Here is a 25,507-nt window from a genome sequence, read left to right on the forward strand (position 1 = left end):
CCAAACCCCACACCCCGACCCCGACCCCGCGGCGTCACCTGTTTTTTTGGCTGGATGCTCTGCTGAGGGGGCGACTGAGGCACGAGGCCCTGGAACGGCGCCATCTGTGGGGAAGGCATCATGAGGGGGGAGGGGGCTTCCCGCAGGTGACCTGCAACAGGGGGAGCCGTCAGTCAGCGTCGCCACCACCGCCGACCCCAAAACCCAGCTCGCACCCGCAGAACCCAAAACGTCCTGAGGAGCATCGGGGTTTCCTTAAAGAACCCCAAAATGTTCTTGGGGAACGTCAGGGTTTCTTCAGAGAACCCAAAATGTTCTTGAGGAACATCGGGGTTTCCTCAGAGAACCCAAAATGTTCTTGAGGAACGTCGGGGTTTCCTCACAGAACCCAAAAACCTCCTTGAGGAACGTTGGGGTTTCCTCTAAGAAGCCAAAATGTTCTTGAGGAACATCAGGATGTTCTCAAAGAACCTCAAGATGTTCTTGAGGAACACTGAGTTTTCCTCAAAGAACCCAAAACGTCCTTGAGGAACATCAGGGTTTCCTCAAAGAACCCAGAATGTCCTGAGGAACGTCGGGGTTTCCTCACAGAACCCGAAATGTTCATGAGGAACGTCGGGGTTTCCTTAAAGAACCCCAAAATGTCCTTGAGGAACATTGGGGTTTCCTCACAGAACCCAAAATGTCCTTCAGGAATGTTGGGGTTTCCTTAAAGAACTCAAAATGTCCTTGAGGAACACCGGGGTTTCCTCACAGAACCCAAAATGTTCTTGAGGAACGTCAGGGTTTCCTCACAGAACCCAAAAACCTCCTTGAGGAACGTCGGGGTTTCCTCACAGAACCCGAAATGTCCTTGAGGGACATCGGGGTTTCCTCAAAAAACCCAAAAACCTCCTTGAGGAATGTCGGGGTTTCCTCTAAGAACCCAAAATGTTCTTGAGGAACATCAAGATGTTCTCAAAGAACCTCAAGATGTTCTTGAGGAACACTGAGTTTTCCCCAAAGAACCCAAAACATCCTTGAGGAACATCAAGGTCTCCTCAAAGAACCCAAAATGTTCTTGAGGAACAACAGGATGTTTTCAAAGAACCCAAAAACGTCCTTGAGGAACGTCGGGGTTTCCTCTAAGAACCCAAAACATCCTTGAGGAACATCAAGATGTTCTCAAAGAACCCAAAACGTCCTTGAGGAACATCAAGATGTTCTCAAAGAACCCCAAACGTCCTTGAGGAACATCAGGATGTTCTCACAAGACACCAGGAAGGCCTCAAAGAACCCAAAATGTTCTTGAGGAACATCAAGGTCTCCTCAAAGAACCCAAAACATCCTTGAGGAACGCTGGGGTTTCCTCAAACAACCCAAACTGTTCTTGAGGAACATCAAGGTCTCCTCAAGGAACCCAAAATGTCCTTGAGGAACGCCGGGGTTTCCTCAAACAACCCCAAGAAGTTCTTGAGGAACGTCAGGATGTTCTCAAAAGACACCAGGATGGCCTCAAAGAACCCAAAACGTTCTTGAGGAAAGTCAAGGTCTCCTCAAAGAACAAAAGATGTTCTTGAGGAACATCAGGATGTTCTCAAAGAACCTTGGGATGGCCTCACAGAACGTTTCCTCTAAGAACCCAAAACATCCTTGAGGAACATCAAGATGTTCTCAAAGAACCCAAAACGTCCTTGAGGAACATCAAGATGTTCTCAAAGAACCCAAAACGTCCTTGAGGAACATCAGGATGTTCTCACAAGACACCAGGAAGGCCTCAAAGAACCCAAAATGTTCTTGAGGAACATCAAGGTCTCCTCAAAGAACCCAAAACATCCTTGAGGAACGCTGGGGTTTCCTCAAACAACCCAAACTGTTCTTGAGGAACATCAAGGTCTCCTCAAGGAACCCAAAATGTCCTTGAGGAACGCCGGGGTTTCCTCAAACAACCCCAAGAAGTTCTTGAGGAACGTCAGGATGTTCTCAAAAGACACCAGGATGGCCTCAAAGAACCCAAAACGTTCTTGAGGAAAGTCAAGGTCTCCTCAAAGAACAAAAGATGTTCTTGAGGAACATCAGGATGTTCTCAAAGAACCTTGGGATGGCCTCACAGAACCCAAAACATCCTTGAGGAACATCGGGGTTTCCTCAAAGGACCCAAAAATGTTCTTGAGGAACATCAGGGTTTCCTCAAAGAACCCAAAATGTCCTTGAGGAACGTCGGGGTTTCCTCGAAGAAGCCAAAATGTCCTTGAGGAACATCAGGATGTTCTCAAAAGACACCAGGATGGCCTCAAAGAACCCAAAACATCCTTGAGGAACATTGGGGTTTCATCAAACAACCCCAAAACGTCCCTGAGAAATGTTGGGGTTTCCTCAAAGAACAAAAGATGTTCTTGAGGAACACCAAGATGTTCTCAAAGAACCCTGGGATGGCCCCAAAGAACCTCAAAATGTCCTTGAGGAACATCAGGGTTTCCTCACAGAACCCAAAAACATCCTTGTTGAACACTGGGGTTTTCTCAAAGAACCCAAAATGTCCTTGAGGAACGTCGGGGTTTCCTCAGAGAACAAAAAATGTCCTTGAGGAACGCTGGGGTTTACTGGCTCCTTCTGGCATGTCCCAGCAAGGACACGGTGGTGGGGCCAGGAGAACTTCCCTGGCATGGTCCTTCAGCCCCAGACCCAACCAGTACTGTTCTCTTCTTCTGGGATGTCCCAGCAAGGACACGGTGATGGGACCAGGAGAAGTTCAGGGATGGTCCTTCAGCCCCAGCCCCACCCAACACTGTCCTGTTCTTCTGGGATGTCCCAGAAGGGAACAGGTGAGACCAGGAGAACTTCAGGGATGGTCCTTCAGCCTAAATCCCACCCAGTGTCAGCTCCTTCTGGGATGTCCCAGGAACAGCACGGTACTGGGACCAGGAGAACTTCCAGGGATGGTCCTTCAGCCCCAGCCCCACCCAACACTGTCCTCTTCTTCTGGGCTGTCCCAGGAAGGAACGGGTGATGGGACGAGGAGAACTTCCCTGGTGTCGTCCATCACCTCCCAGTCCTACCCCATCATCTTCCAGAAGGAACCAACCCCCCCATCACCATCCTCCTCCTCTGAGATGTTGGCACATCCCAACAAGATGATGGTGGACACCAAGAATGAAAAAACCACACCCAGCACCATCCTCTCCCTCTTGGCACATCCCCACAAGACCATGATGGACACCAAGACCCAAGAACCTCCCTCTCCTGCACCCACCACCGTCCTCCTCCTTTTGGGACACCCCAGCATGACCATGGTGGACACCAAGAGTGAAGAACGTCCCTTTTCCCCATCTACCACCATCCTCCTCCTCTACAATACTGGGACATCCCACCAAGACCACAATGGACACCACGACCCAAGACCCTCCCTCTCCTGCACGCACCACCATCCTCCTTCTCTTGGGACATCCCACCAAGACCATGGTGGACACCAAGAGTGAAGAACGTCCCTTTTCCCCATCTACCACCATCCTCTTCCTCTACAACATTGGGACATCCCAACAAGACCACGGTGCACATCAAGACCCAAGACCCTCCCTCTTCTGCACCCACCACCATCCTCCTCCTCTTGGGACACCCCACCATGACCACAGTGGACACCAACACCCAAGAACTTCCCTTTCCCCCACCCACCACCATCCTCCTCCTCTTGGGACATCTCCACAAGACCATGGTGGACATCAAGACCCAAGAATCTCCCTTTCCCCCATCTACCACCATCCTCCTCCTCTTGGCACATCCCAACAAGACTACGATGGACACCAAGAGTGAAGAACGTCCCTTTCCCCCACCCACCACCATCCTCATCCTTTTGCGATACCCCCACAAGACCATGGTGGACACCAAGAGTGAAGAACGTCCCTTTCCCCACGCACCACCATCCTCCTCCTCTTGGCACATCCCCCCAAGCCCACGGTGGACATCACGACCCAAGACCCTCCCTTTTCCCCATCTACCACCATCCTCCTCCTCTTGCAACATCTCCACAAGACCATGGTGGACATCAAGACCCAAGACCCTCCCTCTTCTGCACCCACCACCATCCTCCTCCTCTTGGGACATCCCACCAAGACCACGGTGGACACCACGACCCAAGAATGTCCCTTTCCCCCACCCACCACCATCATCCTCCTCTTGGGACACCCCCACAAAACCACGATGGACACCACCACCCAAGAACTTCCCTTTCCCCCATCTACTACCATCCTCTTCCTCTACAATACTGGGACATCCCACCAAGCCCACGGTGGACACCAAGACCCAAGAACCTCCCTCTCCTGCACCCACCACCATCCTCTTCCTTTTGGGACATCCCACCAAGACCGTGATGGACACCAAGACCCAAGAACATCAAGACCCAAGACCCTCCCTCTTCTGCACCCACCACCATCCTCCTCCTCTTGGGACATCCCACCAAGACCACGGTGGACACCACGACCCAAGAATGTCCCTTTCCCCCACCCACCACCATCATCCTCCTCTTGGGACACCCCCACAAAACCACGATGGACACCACCACCCAAGAACTTCCCTTTCCCCCATCTACTACCATCCTCTTCCTCTACAATACTGGGACATCCCACCAAGCCCACGGTGGACACCAAGACCCAAGAACCTCCCTCTCCTGCACCCACCACCATCCTCTTCCTTTTGGGACATCCCACCAAGACCGTGATGGACACCAAGACCCAAGAACTTCCCTTTCTCCTATCTACCACCATCCTCCTCCTCTTGGCACACCCCACCAAGACCACGGTGGACACCACAACCCAAGAACTTCCCTTTTCCCCACCCACCACCATCCTCTTCCTCTACAACATTGGGACATCCCAACAGGACCATGGTGCACATCATGACCCAAGACCCTCCCTCTTCTGCACCCACCACCATCCTCCTCCTCTTGGGACACCCCAGCATGACCACGGTGACACCACGACCCAAGAATGTCCCTTTCCCCCACCCACCACCATTCTCTTCCTCTTGGGACATCCCAGCATGACCACGGTGGACACCAACACCCAAGAACTTCCCTTTCTCCGATCTACCACTATCCTCTTCCTCTTGGGACATCTCCACAAGACCATGGTGACACCACGACCCAAGACCCTCCCTCTTCTGCACCCACCACCATCCTCCTTCTCTTGGGACACCCCAGCATGACCACGGTGACACCACGACCCAACAATGTCCCTTTCCCCCACCCACCACCATCCTCTTCCTCTTGGGACATCTCCACAAGACCATGGTGGACATCAAGACCCAAGAACCTCCCTTTTCCCCATCTACCACCATCCTCCTCCTCTTGGCACATCCCAACAAGACTACGATGGACACCAAGAGTGAAGAACGTCCCTTTCCCCCACCCACCACCATCCTCATCCCTTCGTGATACCCCCACAAGACCATGGTGGACATCAAGACCTAAGACCCTCCCTCTTCTGCACCCACCACCATCCTCCTTCTCTTGGGACACTCCACCAAGACCACGGTGGACATCAACACCCAAGAACTTCCCTTTCTCCCATCTACCACCATCCTCCTCCTCTTGGGACATCCCAACAAGACCATGATGAACACCAAGATCCAAGAACCTCCCTTTCCCCACCCACCACCATCCTCTTCCGCCGGTTGGTGGTGGTGGTGGTGGTGCTGTGGGAAGGGGGAGGAGTTAGAAAGGGTGGAGATGTTCGGGTGGGGCGGCAAAATGGGGGTTTGGGGATGGGAACGAGGCATCAAAATGGGCCAGGGGGTCACCAAAATTGGTGGTTTGGTGGTCAAATCATCTTCTGGGTCATCCACGGGTGGTTTTGGACACCAAAATGGTTTTTTTGGTATGTAAATGTGGTCTTGGACATCAAAATTGGTGGTTTGGTCGTCAAAATGAGCTCTTGGGTTAGCTAAAGGTGGTTTTGGACACCAAAATGGTCTTTTGGTCACCAAAATGAGCTCTTGGGTTATCTAACGGTGGTTTTGGACACCAAAATGGGGTTTTAGAGGTCAAAATAACCTCTTGGGTCATCAAAGGTGGTTTTGGACTCCCAAATGGTGTTTTGGTCATCAAAAGGACCTCTTGGGTCATCGAAGGTGGTTTTGGACACCAAAATGGTGTTTTGGTGGTCAAAATGACCTCTTGGGTCATCCAAATGTGGGTTTTGGACTCCCAAATGGTCTTTTGGTGGTCAAAATGACCTCTTGGGTCATCAAGACGATGTTCTGGTCATCAAAATACATTTTTAGACCTCAAAATTAACTCCTGGGTCATGAAAGAGACATTTCTGATCATTGAAATGACACCAAAATGGTGTTTTGGTGGTCAAAATGACCTCTTGGGTCATCCAAATGTGGGTTTTGGACTCCCAAATGGTCTTTTGGTGGTCAAAATGACCTCTTGGGTCATCAAGACGATGTTCTGGTCATCAAAATACATTTTTAGACCTCAAAATTAACTCCTGGGTCATGAAAGAGACATTTCTGATCATTGAAATGACCACTTGGGTCATCAAAATGTGGTTCTGGACACCAAAATGTTTTTCTGCGTCATCAAAAATGGCTTCTGGTCATCAAAATGACCGATCCCATCCCCAATCCATGGATCCAACCCCAATCCAACCCTAACCCATGGATCCAACCCCAACCCAATTAATGATCCGATCTCAACCCAATCCCAATCCATGGATCCAATCCAAATCCATGGATCCAACCCCAACCCCAATCCCAATCCAATTAATTAATCCAATCCAAACCCATGGATCCAACCCCAACCCAATTAATGATCCGATCTCAACCCAATCCCAATCCATGGATCCAATCCAAATCCATGGATCCAACCCCAACCCAATCCCAATCCATGGATCCAATCCAAATCCATGGATCCAACCCCAACCCCAATCCCAATCCAATTAATTAATCCAATCCAAATCCATGGATCCAACCCCAACTCCAATCCAATTAATTAATCCAATCCAAATCCATGGATCCAACCAACCCCAAAACCAATCCAATTAATTAATCCAATCCAAATCCATGGATCCAACCCCAACCCCAATCCAATTAATTAATCCAATCCAAATCCATGGATCCAACCCCAACCCAACTAATGATCCAATCCCAACCCAATCCAAATCCATGGATCCAACCCCAACCCCAATCCCAATCCAATTAATTAATCCAATCCAATGCCATGGATCCAACCCCAACCCCAACCCCAATCCATTAATTAATCCAATTCAAAGGCATGGATCCAATCCCAATCCAACCCTAATCCATGGATCCCAATCCAAGGATCCAATCCCATGGATCCAATCCCAACCCAACTAATGATCCAATCCCAATCCCAATCCATGGATCCCAATCCAAATCCATGGATCCAATCCCAACCCAACTAATGATCCAATCCCAATCCCAATCCCAACCCCAATCCATGGATCCCAATCCAACTGCAATCCATGGATCCAATCCCATGGATCCAATCCCAATCCCAATCCCACGGATCCCATCCCAACCCGAACCCAATCCGTGGATCCCAATCCAACCCAAATCCATGGATCCAATCCCATGGATCCAATCCAAAGCCATGGATCCAACCCCAATCCATGGATCCCATCCCAACCTGAACCCAATCCATGGATCCCAATCCAACCCCAATCCATGGATCCAATCCCAATCCCAATCCCATTCCTACCTTTTTCTGCTCCCGCCCCGAGTGCCCTTTTTTCTTCAATTTTGGCGCCATTTCTGCCCAAAAAAAAAAGGAAGAAAGAAAAGAAATTAATTTGGGAACGTCTCCGGACAAACCCGACGGTACCGATTGGGAACGGGATGGGAATTCCCAAGGGATGGAGCTGGAATTCCCCAGGGATTTGTGGGATCGGGGATTTTGCCGCCAAAAAAATGAGGGAAAATTGTTGGGAAAAGATCCAACGGCCAAGGAAATCCATGGATTCCAGAGGATCAGATGTCCCGGGAATGTCGCTGCTCCAGAGGGAGAACCTTGGCAAATTCCATCGCCGGTCGTTGGATCCTGGCTGGAATCGTGTTCCCAGAAGGAGATTCCAAGGATTTCAAGCCAAAGATGATCCCAAATTCCATCATCAGTGCTGGATCCCAGGTGGAATCATGAGGTCCCAAAGGAGATTCCAGATTTCCACCCAAAGATGATCCCAAGTTCCATCACCAGTTGATGGGTTCCAGCAGAACCACGAGCTCCAATGGAAGATTCCACAGATTTCAACCCAAGGATGATCCCAAATTCCATTGCTGGTCGGTGGATCCCCGTTGGAATCGCGTTCCCAGAAGGATCATCCTGGATTTTGGAGATGACCTCAACCTTCATCCCTGTTTTTGCGTCCCGGTTGCAATTGTGAGGTCCAGAAGGATCATCCTGGATTCTGGAGATCCCAACCCAAAATGATCCCAACCTTCATCACCAACTGTTGATCCAAGTCGGAATCACGACGTCCAGAAGAAGATTCCAAGGATTTCAACCCAAGGATGATCCCAAATTCCGTCGCCGGTTGTTGGTCCAAGTCAGAATCGCGTTCCCAGAAGGATCATCCTGGATTTTGGAGATGACCTCGACCTTCATCTCCGTTTTTGTGTCCAGGTTGGAATTGTGAGGTCCAGAAGGATCATCCTGGAGATCCCAACCCAAGGATGATCATCCTGGAGATCCCAACCCAAGGATGATCCCAACTTTCATCCCAACCCAAGGATGATCATCCTGGAGATCCCAACCCAAGGATGATCATCCTGGAGATCCCAACCCAAGGATGATCCCAACTTTCATCACTGCTTGTTGGGTCCCAGTCGGAATCGCGCTCCCAGAAGGATCCTCCTGGATTTTGGAGATCCCAACCCAAGGATGATCCCAAGATCCAATCCCATGGATCCAATCCAAAGCCATGGATCCAACCCCAATCCATGGATCCCATCCCAACCTGAACCCAATCCATGGATCCCAATCCAACCCCAATCCATGGATCCAATCCCAATCCCAATCCCATTCCTACCTTTTTCTGCTCCCGCCCCGAGTGCCCTTTTTTCTTCAATTTTGGCGCCATTTCTGCCCAAAAAAAAAAGGAAGAAAGAAAAGAAATTAATTTGGGAACGTCTCCGGACAAACCCGACGGTACCGATTGGGAACGGGATGGGAATTCCCAAGGGATGGAGCTGGAATTCCCCAGGGATTTGTGGGATCGGGGATTTTGCCGCCAAAAAAATGAGGGAAAATTGTTGGGAAAAGATCCAACGGCCAAGGAAATCCATGGATTCCAGAGGATCAGATGTCCCGGGAATGTCGCTGCTCCAGAGGGAGAACCTTGGCAAATTCCATCGCCGGTCGTTGGATCCTGGCTGGAATCGTGTTCCCAGAAGGAGATTCCAAGGATTTCAAGCCAAAGATGATCCCAAATTCCATCATCAGTGCTGGATCCCAGGTGGAATCATGAGGTCCCAAAGGAGATTCCAGATTTCCACCCAAAGATGATCCCAAGTTCCATCACCAGTTGATGGGTTCCAGCAGAACCACGAGCTCCAATGGAAGATTCCACAGATTTCAACCCAAGGATGATCCCAAATTCCATTGCTGGTCGGTGGATCCCCGTTGGAATCGCGTTCCCAGAAGGATCATCCTGGATTTTGGAGATGACCTCAACCTTCATCCCTGTTTTTGCGTCCCGGTTGCAATTGTGAGGTCCAGAAGGATCATCCTGGATTCTGGAGATCCCAACCCAAAATGATCCCAACCTTCATCACCAACTGTTGATCCAAGTCGGAATCACGACGTCCAGAAGAAGATTCCAAGGATTTCAACCCAAGGATGATCCCAAATTCCGTCGCCGGTTGTTGGTCCAAGTCAGAATCGCGTTCCCAGAAGGATCATCCTGGATTTTGGAGATGACCTCGACCTTCATCTCCGTTTTTGTGTCCAGGTTGGAATTGTGAGGTCCAGAAGGATCATCCTGGAGATCCCAACCCAAGGATGATCATCCTGGAGATCCCAACCCAAGGATGATCCCAACTTTCATCGCCAGTTTTTGGGTCCCAGTTGGAATTTCCTGGTCCAGAAGGAGATTCCAAGGATGATCTCAAACTCCATCATTGATTTTGGGTCCCAGTTGGAACTGTGAGGTTCCATGGAGATCCCAACCCAAGGATGATCCCAACTTTCATCGCCAGTTTTTGGGTCCCAGTTGGAATTTCCTGGTCCAGAAGGAGATTCCAAGGATGATCTCAAACTCCATCATTGATTTTGGGTCCCAGTTGGAATCGTGAGGTTCCATGCAGATCACCTGGAGATCCTGGAGAGCCAAACCCAAGGATGATCCCAACTTTCATCACTGCTTGTTGGGTCCCAGTTGGAATCGCACTCCCAGAAGGATCCTCCTGGATTTTGGAGATCCCAACCCAAGGATGATCCCGAACTCCATCACCGATTTTGGGTCCCAGTTGGAATTTTCTGGTCCGGAGGAGATTCCAAGGATGATCTCAAACTCCATCATTGATTTTGGGTCCCAGTTGGAATCGTGAGGTTCCATGCAGATCACCTGGAGATCCTGGAGAGCCAAACCCAAGGATGATCCCAACTTTCATCACTGCTTGTTGGGTCCCAGTCGGAATCGTGCTCCCAGAAGGATCCTCCTGGATTTTGGAGATCCCAACCCAAGGATGATCCCAAACTTCCTCCCCGGCCATCGGATCCGAGTCGGAATCGCGCTCCCAGAAGGATCATCCCGGATTTTGGAGCTCCCAACCCAACCCATGGATGAACCTTCAACCCCGAATCCACGGGGATAAAATCCAGCATTGATGGAAAAATCATTTCCAGGTGATTTTGGGACAGAAATGTTGAATTTATGGGATTTTCCCCAAATCTTCCCCCAAATCCTGATTTTATTCCCACCCAAAGAGCGAAACGCCAACGGACGGATCCAAATTCCCACATCCTGGGGTGAAATTCCGTGAAAAAAGTGAATTTTTGGAGTCCTTTTATCGCTTTTGTAATTCCCAAACATCCAACGAATCCAATTTTCCAAGGTTTTGAGGGAGTGAGGAATTGGTGCTTCCAAGGCTGAGAAATCTTGGAAAAAGGAACATAAAAATCAACGGATTTGGGGAAAATATTTGAGGCAGATCAAAGTTTTCTGGGAAAAAAAATCTGGGTTTGGTGGTTTGGAGTCAAATTCATCCCAAAAAATGAAATTTTCCAGGTTTTTCTGCTCCCAGTCACCACTTTTTTGGGAAAAAATTAAAGGTCTGGATTTGGGATGAGCCAATCGTGTTTCTTTTGGTGGATTTGATGGAAAACCAGGCAAAAATCAGGAAAAAAAACCCCGAAAAAAATAGGATTTAAAGGATAAATCTAAGGAAGAATTCAACACCAAATCCCTGGATTTTCCCATTTCTAAGTCAGGCTTAAAAATTCCAACAAGACCTTTTAACCTCATCCAAAAATCCCCAAATTTACAGGAAACTCCTTAAAATTGTTCTAAAAAAGTGCTCAGAGATTCCTAATTCTGGATTTATCCTGGAAAAATCCTGGAAAATCGCCACCAGATCCAGCTCAATCCTGTTTTTTTTGGAATTATTTCATTTTATTTGGGATTTTTTCTCTTTTTTGGGGGAGATTTTGGGTTTTTTTTCTCTTTTTTTGGGGGCTTTATTTTGATTTCTGCTCCCTCTCCACATCTGACCCCTCTGGAATTTAATCCTAAATATTTCCATGGGATTTTCCAACATTGGAGTGACCAAATCCTTCCCTTTCCTGGAGTTAAGCCTGGCTCAACCTCAGATTTTGGGATGGGAATAAATCCCAATCCCACGGCGCGGACGGGCGCGAGGAAAGGTGGGAATTAGGAAATTTGGGAAAATAACCAGGAAAAATCGGGATAACAACCAGGAAAAATCAGGATTTTATCCCAAAAGAGGCGCAGGGAGCGACGCCGGGGACTCGGAATTCCAGATTTCCTCAAAATCCATTTTTAACTCCACATCCCAGACCCCAAATCCGCCCGGTGCCGTAAAATAAAAAAGGATTTATCCCTAAAGTCCCATTTCCCCCAATTTTTTAATCTGTAAAATCCCATTCCCTCCATTTTTTAACCTTAAAATCCCATTTTCCCAATTTTTTAATCCATAGAATCCTGCTCCCTCCATTTTTTCTTCATGAAATTTCATTTTTCCCATAAAATCCCATTCCCTCCATATTTTTATCCATAAAATCCCATTTTTTCTTTAAATATCTTTTCCTCCACCTGATTTTCATCATAAAATCCCATTCCTTGCATTTTTCTCCATAAAATCCCATTTCCCTCCACATTTTATCCATAAAATCCCTTTCCCTCCATCTTTTTTCTTCATAAAATCCCTTTTCCTCCATCTTTTTATCCACAAAATCCAAATTTTTCCATAGTATTATCCCATTCCCTTTATAATTTCATCCATAAAATCCCATTTTTTCCATAAAATCCCTTTCCCTCCATCTTTTTTCTCCATAAAAATCCCATTTTTCCATAAAATCCCCTTTTCTCCATCTTATTTTCTCCATAAAATCCCAATCCCTCCATTTTTTCTCCATTAAATCCCTTTTCCTCCATCATTTCCTCCATAAAATCCTTTTTTTTCCATCAAATCCCTTTCCCTCCATCTTATTTTCTCAATAAAAATCCTTGTTTCCCCATAAAATCCCCTTTTCTCCATCTGATTTTCTCCATAAAATCCATTTCCCTCCATTTTATTTCCTCCAAAAAATCCCATTTTTCCATAAAATCCCCTTTCCTCCATCTTATTTCCCCCATAAAATCCCTTTCCCTCCACTGGGTCATCCTGAACTCAACTGGGTCATGCCAAACTCAACTGGGTCATCTGAAACCCAACTGGGACATCCTGAACTCAACTGGGACATCCCAAACTCAACTGGGTCATCCTAAACACAACCGCTCGGTTCTAAACTCAACTGGGTTGTTCTAAACCCAACTGGCTGGTTCTAAACTCAACTGAGTCATCCCGAACTCAACTGGCTGATCCCAAACTCAACTGGTTGGTTCTAAACTGAACTGGTTCATTCTAAACCCAGCTGGGTCATCCTAGACCCAACTGGTTAATCCTAAAGCAAACTGGTTGGTCCTGAACTTAACTGGCTGGCCCTAAAATCAACTGGTTCATCCTAAACCCAACCGGTTGGTCCTAAAGCCAACTGGTTGGTCTTGAACTCAACTGATTTGATCCAAATGCAATGGCTTGTCTCAACAGGTTAGTCCTAAACTCAACCGGTTGATCCTAAACCCAGCTGGTTCATCCCAACTGGTTCAGCCCAAACCCAACTGCTCCAGCCTGAATTCAACTGGTTCATCCCAACCGGTTTGTTGCGAACGTGCATTCAGTAATTTAAAATACTGAAACTTTAATTAAAACCTTTAATTATTACAACTAAAATGAGGCCTGCAGCGGCTGCCATTTTAAATCCCACCCGCCGCCATCTTGGTGAGGCAAAAACGCCTCCAAAACCTCAACCCTCGGGATTAAAACCACCGGAAATTCGGGCTGAAACCCCCAAATTTTGGGCTTTGGCCGTACCTGGGGGTTTCCTCTTCTTGCGCAGGCAGGAGGTGACGTAACGCTCGAGCTCGCGCAGCGTCGACGGCTTCAGCGTCTCGAAGTCGATCTCGATCTCGTCGGGGTTGGAGTTCTTGAGCGAGGGCTCGCGGGACTGGATGATGTGCACGACGCGGCCCAGCTTCTCCCCGGGCAGTTTGTTGATGTCCAGGCTCAGCTGCCGCTTCTCCTCGTACGACATGGGCTTGCACTTCTCCTCCTCCTCCGACTCGTAGGCGGGCGCGGCTTTGCTGGGCTTCACCGGCGCCGGCTCCTTCTTGCTGCTCACGGGAATAAAAAGTGCTGGTTTAGGCCTAAACCCAGCCTAAACCTGGTCTAAACCCAACCTAAACCAGCCCTAACCCACAGGATCTGGAGATCTTCGCTGCCACCAGCTCCTTGCTGCTCACATGAAGAAAAAATGGTGGTTTAGGCCTAATCCCAGCCTAAACCCAACCTAAACCAGCCCCAACCCACAGGATCTAGAAAACTTCACTGCCATCAGCTCCTTCTTAGTGCTCACACCAACAAAAAATGGTGGTTTAGGCCTAATCCCAGCCTAAACCCAACAAGAACCAGCCCTAATCCACAGGATCTGGAGACCTTCGCTGCCACCGGCTCCTTCTTGCTGCTCACACCAACAAAAAATGGTGGTTCAGGCCTAAACCCAGCCTAAACCTGGTGTAAACCCAACCTAAACCAGTCCTAACCCACAGGATCTGGAGACCTTCGCTGCCACCGGCTCCTTCTTGCTGCTCACACCAACAAAAAATGGTGGTTTAGGCCTAAACCCAGCCTAAACCCAACCTAAACCAGCACTAGCCCACAGGATCTGGAGATCTTCACTGCCATCGGCTCCGTGCTGCTCACAGGAACAGAAAGTGCTGGTTTAGGCCTAAACCCGGTCTAAACCTGGTCTAAACCCAACCTAAACCAGCCCTAACCCACAGGATCTGGAGGACTTCACTGCCACCAGCTCCTTCTTGCTGCTCACAGGAATAAAAAACGGTGGTTTAGGCCTAATCCCAGCCTAAACCCAACAAGAACCAGCCCTAACCCACAGGATCTGGAGACCTTCGCTGCCACCGGCTCCTTCTTGGTGTGTGCATGACCAAAAAACGGGCTTTTAAGCTTAAACCCGGCCTAAAAACCCAGCCTAAGCCACAGGAGGTGCAGAGCTTCACCAGCGGCTCCTTCTTGCTGTTCACACAACCAAAAAATGGCATTTTAGATCTAAACCTGGCCTAAATCTGACCTAAACCCGGCCTAAACCGTATCTAAACCTGGCCTAAACCCACAGACGCTGGAGGAGGTTTAGGTTTTATCCTAAAAATGACTGGCTTTGTTGGTTGTGCCTTTGGGGTGGAAAGCTGAGCTTAAAACGTGTGGTGATCCCAAGGTGAGCTCAAGATGGTCTTGACCAAGCTCCACCTGCACCTGAGCTCAGGCTAGTCCTAGCCACCCAAAACTGAGCTCAAACTGCTCTTGAATGCCCAAAACTGAGCTCAAGCTGTTCAGAAACCCAAAACTGAGCTTAATTTACTCCTGGGCAACCAAAACTGAGCTTAGTTTGTTCCTGCACAACCAAAACTGAGCTCAAACGGGTTTTGGACACCCAAAACTGAGCTCAAGCCGTTCAGAAAACCAAAGCTGAGCTTAATTTGCTCCTGGAACACCAAAGCTATGCTTAATTTGCTCCTGCACACCCAAAGCTGAGCTCAAGCTGTTCAGAAACCAAAACTGAGCTTAACTTGCTCCTGCACAACCAAAACTGAGCTCAAACGGGTTTTGGACACCCAAAACTGAGCTCAAGCCGTTCAGAAAACCAAAGCTGAGCTTAATTTGCTTCTGCACACCCAAAGCTGAGCTCAAGCTGGTTTTGGACACCCAAAGCTGAGCTTAATTTGCTCCTGCACACCCAAAGCTGAGCTCAAGCTGTTCAGAACCCCAAAGCTGAGCTTAATTTGCTCCTGGCACCCGAAGCTGAGCTTAATTTGCTTCTGCACACCCAAACCCAGCAGCCACGGAGAAGAACCAGCCCCAAACCCCGAGCTGAGCTCAAGGCTGAGCCCAACCCCACCCATCGCCTGGGGCCTGAGGTCCCTCATGAAGAACCCGGCGGTAATTACCTTAATTAGCACCGGGGAATGCATCAGTGTCCATGGAGATCTCCAGGGTCACCAAACCCAACCCCTGACTGACCCTACAGGGTCACTGAGTGTCATCTCCAACCATTCCATGGCCACCTCCAAGCCCATCAAACCCAGCCCATGACCCCACCCTGTCACTGAGTGTCACCTCCAACCATTCCATGGACACCTCCAAGGTCATCAAACCCAGCCCATGACCCCACCCTGTCACTGAGTGTCACCTCCAACCACTCCATGGAGATCTCCAAGGTCAATGATTGCAAACTGGGACTGACCAACCCCACCTGCTCACCCAGATCAGTGTCCATGGAGATCTCCAGGGTCATCAAAACCAGCCCATGACCCCACGCGGTCACTGAGTGTCACCTCCAACCATTCCATGGAGACCTCCAGGGTCACCAAACCCAGCCCACGACCTCATCTGCTCACTGAGTGTCACCTCCAACCATTCCATGGAGACCTCCAGGGTCACCAAACCCAGCCCACGACCTCATCTGCTCACTGAGTGTCACCTCCAACCATTCCATGGAGACCTCCAGGGTCACCAAACCCAGCCCACGACCTCATCTGCTCACTGAGTGTCACCTCCAACCATTCCATGGAGACCTCCAGGGTCACCAAACCCAGCCCACGACCTCATCTGCTCACTGAGTGTCACCTCCAAGGGTTCCATGGACACCTCCAAGGTCATTGCAAACTGGGACTGACCAACCCCACCTGGTCACCCAGATCAGGGTCCAGGGAGATCTCCAAGGTCATCAGACCCAACCCATGATCCCACCCAGTCACTGAGTGTCACCTCCAACCATTCCATGGACACCTCCAAGGTCATCAGACCCAACCCATGACTGACCCCACCTGGTCAATGTCACCTCCAATGGTTCCATGGAGACCTCCAGAGTCACTGACTGCAAACTGGGATTGACCAACCCCACCTGGTCACCCAGATCAGTGTCCCATGGACACCTCCAAGGTCATCAGACCCACCCCATGACTGACCCCCCCTGGTCAATGTCACCTCCAATGGTTCCATGGAGCCCCCCAGAGTCACTGACTGCAAACTGGGACTGACCAAGCCCACCCGGTCACCAGATCAGGGGCCAGGGGTTCCATGGACACCTCCAAGGTCATCAGACCCAACCCATGATCCCACCCAGTCACTGAGTGTCACCTCCAACCATTCCATGGCCACCTCCAAGGTCATCAGACCCAACCCATGATCCCACCCAGTCACTGAGTGTCACCTCCAAGGGTTCCACGGACACCTCCAAGGTCACGGACTGCAAACTGGGACTGACCAACCCCACCTGGTCACCAGATCAGGGTCCAGGGGTTCCATGGACCCCTCTGGGTCATCAAACCAAACCCATGACCCCACCCAGTCACTGAGTGTCATCTCCAACCATTCCATGGACACCTCCAGGGTCATCGATTGCAACCCAGGAATGACCAACCCTCCCTGGTCATCCAGGGGTTCCATGGGCACCTCCAGGGTCATCAAACCTGACCTCTGACTGACCTCCCCTGCTCACTGAGTGTCACCTCCAAGGGTTCCATGAGGCCTCCAAGGTCATCACACCCAACCCATGACCCCACCTGGTCACTGAGTTTTGGGTCAACAAACCCAAGGATTTTGGGTCAACCCAACACTCCCAGGCCAACAAACCCAAGGATTTTGGGTCAACGAACCCAAGAATTTTGGGTCACCCAGATGATTTTGGGTCAAAAAACCCAACAATTTCAGGTCAACCCAACCACTCTGGGTCAACCAACCCAATGGTTTGAGTCAAGCCAACGCAACTTGAGGTCAACATACCAAACAGTTCTGGAGCAACAAACCCATCAATTTTGGGTCAAACCCAACAATTTTGGGTCAAACCAAACAACTCCTGGCCAACAAACTCAACAATTTTGAGTCAACCTAACAATTTTGGGTAACTCAAAAATCTTAGGCAAAAAACCCCAACAATTTTGGAGCTACAAACTCAACAATCTTGGGTCAACCCAAAAACTATTTCAACTCAACCCAACAACTTTGGGCAAACAAACCCAAAGATTCTGGGTTAACAAATTCAATTATTTAGGTCAACAAACCCAACAATTCTGCTTTGACAAACCAAATGATTTCTGGTTGACAAACTCAACGACTCTGCGTCGACAAACCCCACGATCCTGGGTCAACAAGCCCAACAATTCTGGGTCAACAAACTCAACTATTTCAAGTCAACCCAACAACCTTGGGCCAACAAACCCAGTGATTTTGGGTCAACAAACCCAACGATTCTGGGTCGACAAACTCAACAATTTAGGTCAACAAACCCAACGATTTCGGTCAACAAACCAAATGATTTCAGGTCTACAAACCCAGTAATTCTGGGTCGACAAAACTAATGATTTTGGGTCGACAAACCCAACGATTCCAGACTGACAAACCCAACGATTTAGGTCAACAAACCAAACGATTCCAGGTCTACACACCCGATAATTCTGGGTCGACAAAACCAATGATTCTGGGTTGACAAACTCAACAATTTAGGTCAACAAACCCAATGATTTTGGGTCAACAAACCCAACAATTCCAGACTGACAAACCCAACAATTTAGGTCAACAAACCGAACTATTTCAGGTCAACAAACCCAACGATTCTGGGTTGACAAACCCAACGACTTCGGGTCGACAAAGCAAATGATTCTGGGTCGACAAACTCAACAATTTAGGTCAAGAAACCCAACGATTTTGGGTCAACAAACCCAACGATTTTGGGTCAACAAACCAAATGATTCCAAGACTGACAAACCCAACAATTTAGGTCAACAAACCCAATGATTTTGGGTTGACAAACCCAACAACTCCAGACTGACAAACCCAACGACTTCGGTCAACAAACCAAACGATTTCAGGTTTACAAACCCAATAATTCTGGGTTGACAAACTCAACGATTCTGGGTTGACAAACCCAACGATTTCGGGTCAACAATCCCAATAATTCTGAGTCGACAAACTCAACGATTTAGGTCAACAAACCAAACGATTCTGGGTCAACAAACCCAACGATTTTGGGCCAACAACCCAAATGATTCCAAGACTGAGAAACCCAACGATTTAGGTCAACAAACCCAATGATTTTGGGTTGACAAACCCAATAATTCTGGGTCAACAAACCCAACAATTTTGTTGCCTCTGGAGCTGACGGTGGTGGGACATCCATGACCTCCAGCCCCGACCCCAAGACCACCCAGCCCCACCGAAGGACCCTTGGAGCGCCCCGTACCTGCTCCTGGAGCTCGGCCAAGCGCTGCGCCCGCTCCTCCTCGGAGTCGTCGGAGGAGCTGTCGCTGTCGGAGGAGCTGTCGCTGCTGCTGTCGCTGGACGAGGGCGGGGCCACCTTGGTGGGGGGCGGGACCACCACCGGGGACGAGGCGGGGATCACCGGCTCCTCCGGCTCGTCCGGCATCTTGGCAAAGCGCATCTCGAACACGTCCTGGAATCACAGGGAACGGGACGGGAGTGACGCCGGGGTCGGCACCGCGGCGTCTCCAAAGGGGGGCCCTACGGACTGGGGGGTTCCACACCAAAGTCAACACCTGGACATGGGGTGGGGGAAGGAACCCTGAAATCTTGGGAGTTTCTTGGAATTCTGACTCTCTCCGAGGTGGATTGAGGGGAAAATTTATGGGATTTACTAAATTTCTGATTTAAAAGCTGCAATTTTCAGGTTCTTCAGATCTTCTGGATCTTCTTGGATCACCTGCAGTAGAGGTTCCACCCATGGATCCTCACTTCCCCACCGGAGATCTCAACCATCTCCAAGGTGGTTTTGGGGGAAAAATTCACAGGATTTCCTCAATTTCTCATTTTAAACCTGCATTTTCCAAGTTCTTGAGATCTTCTGGATCTTCTTGGACCATCTTTGGTTGACTCCATGATTTTCAACCCCAATTCCACCATGGATTCCCACTGCAGATCTCAACCATCTCCAAGATGATTTTGGGGGAAAAATACAGAGGATTTCCTCAATTTCTCATTTTAAACCTGCATTTTCCAAGTTCTTGAGATCTTCTGGATCTTCTTGGACCGTCTTTGGTTGACTCCATGATTTTCAACCCCAATTCCACCATGGATTCCCACTGGAGATCTCAACCATCTCCAAGATGATTTTGGGGGAAAAATTCACGGGATCGGCTCCTCCGGCTCGTCCGGCATCTTGGCAAAGCGCATCTCAAACACGTCCTGGAATCACAGGGAACGGGACGGGAGTGACGCCGGGGTCGGCACCGCGGTGTCTCCAAAGGGGGGCCCTACGGACTGGGGGGTTCCACACCAAAGTCAACACCTGGACATGGGGTGGGGGAAGGAACCCTGAAATCTTGGGAGTTTCTTGGAATTCTGACTCTCTCCGAGGTGGATTGAGGGGAAAATTTATGGGATTTACTAAATTTCTGATTTAAAAGCTGCAATTTTCAGGTTCTTCAGATCTTCTGGATCTTCTTGGATCACCTGCAGTAGAGGTTCCACCCATGGATCCTCACTTCCCCACCGGAGATCTCAACCATCTCCAAGGTGGTTTTGGGGGAAAAATTCACAGGATTTCCTCAATTTCTCATTTTAAACCTGCATTTTCCAAGTTCTTGAGATCTTCTGGATCTTCTTGGACCGTCTTTGGTTGACCCCGTGATTTTTGAGGTCTTTTCCAGCCTCAATTCCACCACGGATTCACAGCTCGCTCTCCTCTCCGTCCATTCCAGGGCTTTTCACCCATTTTTGAAGAGTTTCACTCGTTTTTTAAAGAGTTTTCCTCAATTTTGAAAGATTTTCCCCTTTTTTTTTTGCCTAGTCAGCATCTTTTGGTTATTCTGAAATATTTTTTGGGCGAATCCTGCTGGGGAAATAAAAAAGGGAATTTTCCTGGAAGGTTGGGAATTTTCTTGGAATGTTGGGAATTCTGATTTCCTTCACTTCCACAACAAAAAAATCCCCAATTTTTTGGTAATATTTTTGCCGAGTCATCATTTTTGAGTATCTTTTTTTTTTTTTTTTTTTAAATCACGCTGGAAAAAAAAAAAGTAATTTTCTTGGAACCTTGGGAATTTTCCTGGGAAGTTGGGAATTCTGATTTCCTTCACTTCAGCAAGAATAAAACAACTTTTTTTTTTGCCAAGTCAGCATTTTTGATTATTCTGATTTTTGTTTTTTTTTTTTTGCAAATCCCCACTGGGGAAAAAAATGGAATTTCCTTGGAACCTTGGGAATTTTCCTGGAATTTTGGGAATTCTGATTTCCTTCACTTGAACAAGGAAAAAAACCCAAAAAAAAACCCCAAACCAACCCCTTTTTTTGCCGAGTCAGCATTTTTCATTAGCCCCGTATTCTGTTTTGGGCAAATCCTGCTGGGGGAAAAAAAAAAAAAAAAAGAATTCGGCACCTGGGATGGGCACCTGGCCAAAAAAACCACCCAAAATTGGGAATTCTGTTGAAACTCCACGGGAATTCAGCACCTGGGCAAAAAACCACCCAAAATTGGGAATTCCGGTGGAATTCCACGGGAATTCGGCACCTGGGATGGGCACCTGGCCAAAAAAACCACCCAAAATTGGGAATTCTGTTGAAACTCCACGGGAATTCAGCACCTGGGCAAAAAACCACCCAAAATTGGGAATTCCGGTGGAATTCCACGGGAATTCGGCACCTGGGATGGGCACCTGGCCAAAAAAACCACCCAAAATTGGGAATTCTGTTGAAACTCCACGGGAATTCAGCACCTGGGCAAAAAACCACCCAAAATTGGGAATTCCGGTGGAATTCCACGGGAATTCGGCACCTGGGATGGGCACCTGGCCAAAAAAACCACCCAAAATTGGGAATTCTGTTGAAACTCCACGGGAATTCAGCACCTGGGCAAAAAACCACCCAAAATTGGGAATTCCGGTGGAATTCCACGGGAATTCGGCACCTGGGATGGGCACCTGGGCAAAAAACACCCAAAATTGGGAATTCCGGTGGAATTCCACGGGAATTCGGCCCCTGGGATGGGCACCTGGACGAGGGGTTTATGGGGAGAGGGTGGGGCAAAAAATTTATTTGGTTTGGGCTGAAAAAAATCTGGTTTTGGGGAAAAAAAAAATCCCTTTTTTGGCCCATGAAAATAGTTATTTTTGGTTAAAAAACTCCTTTTTTTGATCCACAAAAATTACTATTTTTGGCCCAAAAAACCTCTCTTTTTTCCACAAAAATGACTAATTTTGGTCCAAGAAAATGAGTACTTTTAGTCAAATAAACCCTTTATTTTTAGTGCAAAAACTCCTTCTTTTGGTCCATAAAAATGACAAAATTTTGGTCCATAAAAATGGCTGATTTTGGTCAAAAGAACACCTTATTTTGGTCCAAAAAAAAGGACTATTTTTGGTCAAAACCCTCTTTTTTTGGTCCATAAAACCCCTATTTGGTCCATTAAATATTATTATTTTTGGTCAAAACCCCATTTTTTGGTCCATGAAAATGACTATTTTTGGTTACAAAAGCCCTTCTTTTGGTCCATAAAAATTGAGTATTTTTTGTTTAAAAACTCCTTATTTTGAGAAAAAAACCCTCTTATTTGGGCCGTAAAAAAATTATTTTTGGTAAAAAAAATTCCTATTTTTGGCCAAAAAACCTCCCTTCCCTCAATCCAGAAGGTGCCAAAATCCTTTGGAATTCCAAAATTGGAATTTTTTTCCCCAAACCCCTTTCCTTTGGAACTTCCTATTAAAAAATCCATTTTAGGATTTTTAGGAGCTTTCCTGGAAAGATTTGGGGCAGATTTTCCTTCTGAACACCAAAAAGAAGAAACCAAAGATCCCCAAACCCAAAACTGCCCTTGAAATGTGCCAAAATCCCAAATTTCCTCCCCAAAATCCCATTTTATTCCCCCTAAACCCCATTTTTTTTCTTTTTTCATTCCCCCAAACCCTATTTTATTCCCATAAAATCCCATTTTCCCCCAAACCCCCATTTTCCCTCTAAAATCCCCATTTTTTTCCCACTCAAATTCCCATTTTATCCCCCCAAATCCTCCTTTTTTCCCCTAAAGTCCCTATTTTTTTCCACCCAAGACCCCATTTCTCCCCCAAACCCCCATTTTTCCCCCTGAAATTCCAACTTTATCCCCCTAAACTCCATTTTTTCCCCATTTCCCCCCCAAACCCCAATTTTTTCCCCTAAAATCCATTTTTTTCCCATTTTCTCCCCTAAAATCCATTTTTTCCCCATTTCATCCCCCCAAACCCCCATTTCCCCCCCAAATCTCATTTTTATTTCCCCAAATCCCCTTTTTTCCCCTATTTCCCCCCCAAACCCCCATTTTTTCCCCCAAAATTCCCGTTTCTGTTCCCCAACCCCCTGTATTTTTGCCCAAACTCCCCGTTTTTCCCTGGGGCGTTCCGGGGGGATTTGGGGGGTGCAGGTTGGGTTTGGGGGCGTTCCGGGGGGATTTGGGGGGTGGAGTTTTGGGGCGTTTGTTGGGGATTTGGAGTTTAGAGGTTGGGTTTGAGGTCATTGTGTGGGGTTTGGGGTTGTTTTGACTTTTGGAGTTTCTACTTTGGGATCTGATTTTTGGAGTTTCTACCTTGGGATCGTTTGTTGGGCTTTCGGGCTTTCTGTTTTGGGATCGTTCATTGGGGTTTCAGGCTTTGGAGTTTGGCTTTTGGGGGCATTCACTGGGGTTTTGGGATTGGAGTTTCTACCTTGGGATTGCTCATTGGGGTTTGGAGTTTGGGCTTTGGGGGAGTTCATTTGGGATTTTGGGATTGGAGTTTCTACCTTGGGATTGCTCATTGGGGTTTGGAGTTTGGGCTTTGGGGGAGTTCATTTGGGATTTTGGGATTGGAGTTTCTACCTTGGGATCCTTTCTTGGGGTTTCAGGGTTTGGAGTTTGGCCTCTAGGGGCGTTCGTTTGGATTCTAGGATTTGGAGTTTCTACCTTGGGATTGTTCATTGGGGTTTTGGAGTTTGGCCTTTGGGGGTGTTTGCTGGGGTTTTGGGATTGGAGTTTCTACCTTGGGATTGTTCATTGGGGATTTGGAGTTTGGCCTTTGGGGGAGTTCATTTGGGATTTTGGGATTGGAGTTTCTACCTTGGGATCCTTTCTTGGGGTTTCAGGGTTTGGAGTTTGGCCTCTAGGGGCGTTCGTTTGGATTCTAGGATTTGGAGTTTCTACCTTGGGATTGTTCATTGGGGTTTTGGAGTTTGGCCTTTGGGGGTGTTTGCTGGGGTTTTGGGATTGGAGTTTCTACTCTGGGATCGTTCATTGGAATTTTGGGTTTTGGAGTTTGGCCTTTGGGGGCGTTTGTTGGGATTTTGGGATTGGAGTTTCTACCTTGGGATTGTTTGTTGGGGTTTCAGGGTTTGGAGTTTGGCCTTTGGGGGCGTTCGTTGGGGTTTTGGGATTGGGAGTTTCTACTCTGGGATTGTTCATTGGGGTTTTGGAGTTTGGAGTCATTTACTTGGGGTTTGGGCTTTGGGGGCATTCGTTGGGGTTTTGGGATTGGGAGTTTCTACCTTGGGATTGTTCACTGGGGTTTCAGGGTTTGGAGTTTGGGGGCGTTTTTTGGGATTGGAGTTTCTACCTTGGGATTGTTCATTGGGGTTTTGGACTTTGGGCTTTGGGGACGTTCGTTGGGGTTTTGGGATTGGAGTTTCTACCTTGGGATTGCTCATTGGGGCTTTGGAGTTTCTGTTTTGGGATTGTTCATTGGAATTTTGGGTTTTGGAGTTTGGCCTTTGGGGGCGTTCGTTGGGGTTCTGGGATTGGGAGTTTCTACCTTGGGATCATTCATTGGGGTTTCAGGGTTTGGGCTTTGGGGGCGTTTTTTGGGATTGGAGTTTCTCCTTGGGATCATTTGTTGGGGTTTTGGGATTGGGAGTTTCTACTCTGGGATCGTTTGTTGGGGTTTTGGGATTTGGAGTTTGGCCTTTGGGGGCGTTTTTTGGGATTGGAGTTTCTACTCTGGGATCATTTATTGGAATTTTGGGTTTTGGAGTTTGGCCTTTGGGGGCGTTTGTTGGGATTTTGGGATTGGAGTTTCTACCTTGGGATTGTTTGTTGGGGTTTCAGGGTTTGGATTTTGGGGGGGTTTTTGGGATTGGAGTTTCTACTCTGGGATCATTTGTTGGGGTTTTGGGATTGGGAGTTTCTACCTTGGGATCGTTCATTGGGGGTTTGGAGTTTGGGCTTTAGGGGTGTTTTGGGATTTGGAGTTTCTGTTTTGGGATCATTCATTGGAATTTTGGGTTTTGGAGTTTGGCCTTTGGGGGCGTTGGTTGGGATTTTGGGATTGGAGTTTCTACCTTGGGATTGTTTGTTGGGGTTTCAGGGTTTGGAGTTTGGGGGCGTTTTTTGGGATTGGAGTTTCTCCTTGGGATCATTTGTTGGGGTTTTGGGATTGGGAGTTTCTACCTTGGGATCGTTCATTGGGGGTTTGGAGTTTGGGCTTTGGGGCATTCATTGGGGTTTTGGGATTGGAGTTTCCACTCTGGGATCGTTCAATGGGGTTTCAGGGTTTGGAGTTTGGGCTTTGGGGGCGTTCGTTGGGGTTTTGGGAACAACACCAACACCAGACAACAACTAAACCAATAGCAATCCCAACCACAAACCCATTAACAGCACCACCCCCCGCCCCAATTAAGCTAACGAGGCGCTCACCTTGACGGGCTGGGCGGGCGTGGGGATGACGGGCGGGTGGGGCTGCAGCGCGGCGGGCGCGGCCGGGGCGGG

The 25,507-nt window shown here is 48.2% G+C and overlaps 1 protein-coding gene and 1 long non-coding RNA gene across 2 annotated transcripts in view; both read right to left on the bottom strand.

The window, feature by feature from the left end:
* LOC120506536 overlaps positions 1-8,649 on the bottom strand; it is an 11,323-nt gene extending 2,674 nt beyond the window's left edge. The window contains exons 1-2 of the long non-coding RNA XR_005628532.1: positions 7,700-8,649; positions 39-151 (exon numbers count right to left, since the gene is read on the bottom strand). This is a non-coding gene — a long non-coding RNA (uncharacterized LOC120506536). The remainder of the gene's footprint in view (positions 1-38; positions 152-7,699) is intronic.
* Positions 8,650-13,507: 4,858 nt separating this feature from the next.
* The window catches only part of LOC120506537 (bromodomain-containing protein 4-like), a gene marked incomplete at its 5' end in the record, with an annotated part of 15,454 nt that continues 3,454 nt past the window's right edge, over positions 13,508-25,507 (bottom strand). The window contains 3 exons of the mRNA XM_039718196.1: positions 13,508-13,933; positions 19,031-19,247; positions 19,934-19,989. Coding sequence (XP_039574130.1) covers positions 13,523-13,933; positions 19,031-19,247; positions 19,934-19,989 — 684 coding nt within the window. The remainder of the gene's footprint in view (positions 13,934-19,030; positions 19,248-19,933; positions 19,990-25,507) is intronic.

This window comes from Passer montanus, unplaced genomic scaffold, assembly GCF_014805655.1.
Source record: "Passer montanus isolate IOZ18808 unplaced genomic scaffold, ASM1480565v1 scaffold390, whole genome shotgun sequence".
Lineage (NCBI taxonomy): Eukaryota > Metazoa > Chordata > Aves > Passeriformes > Passeridae > Passer > Passer montanus.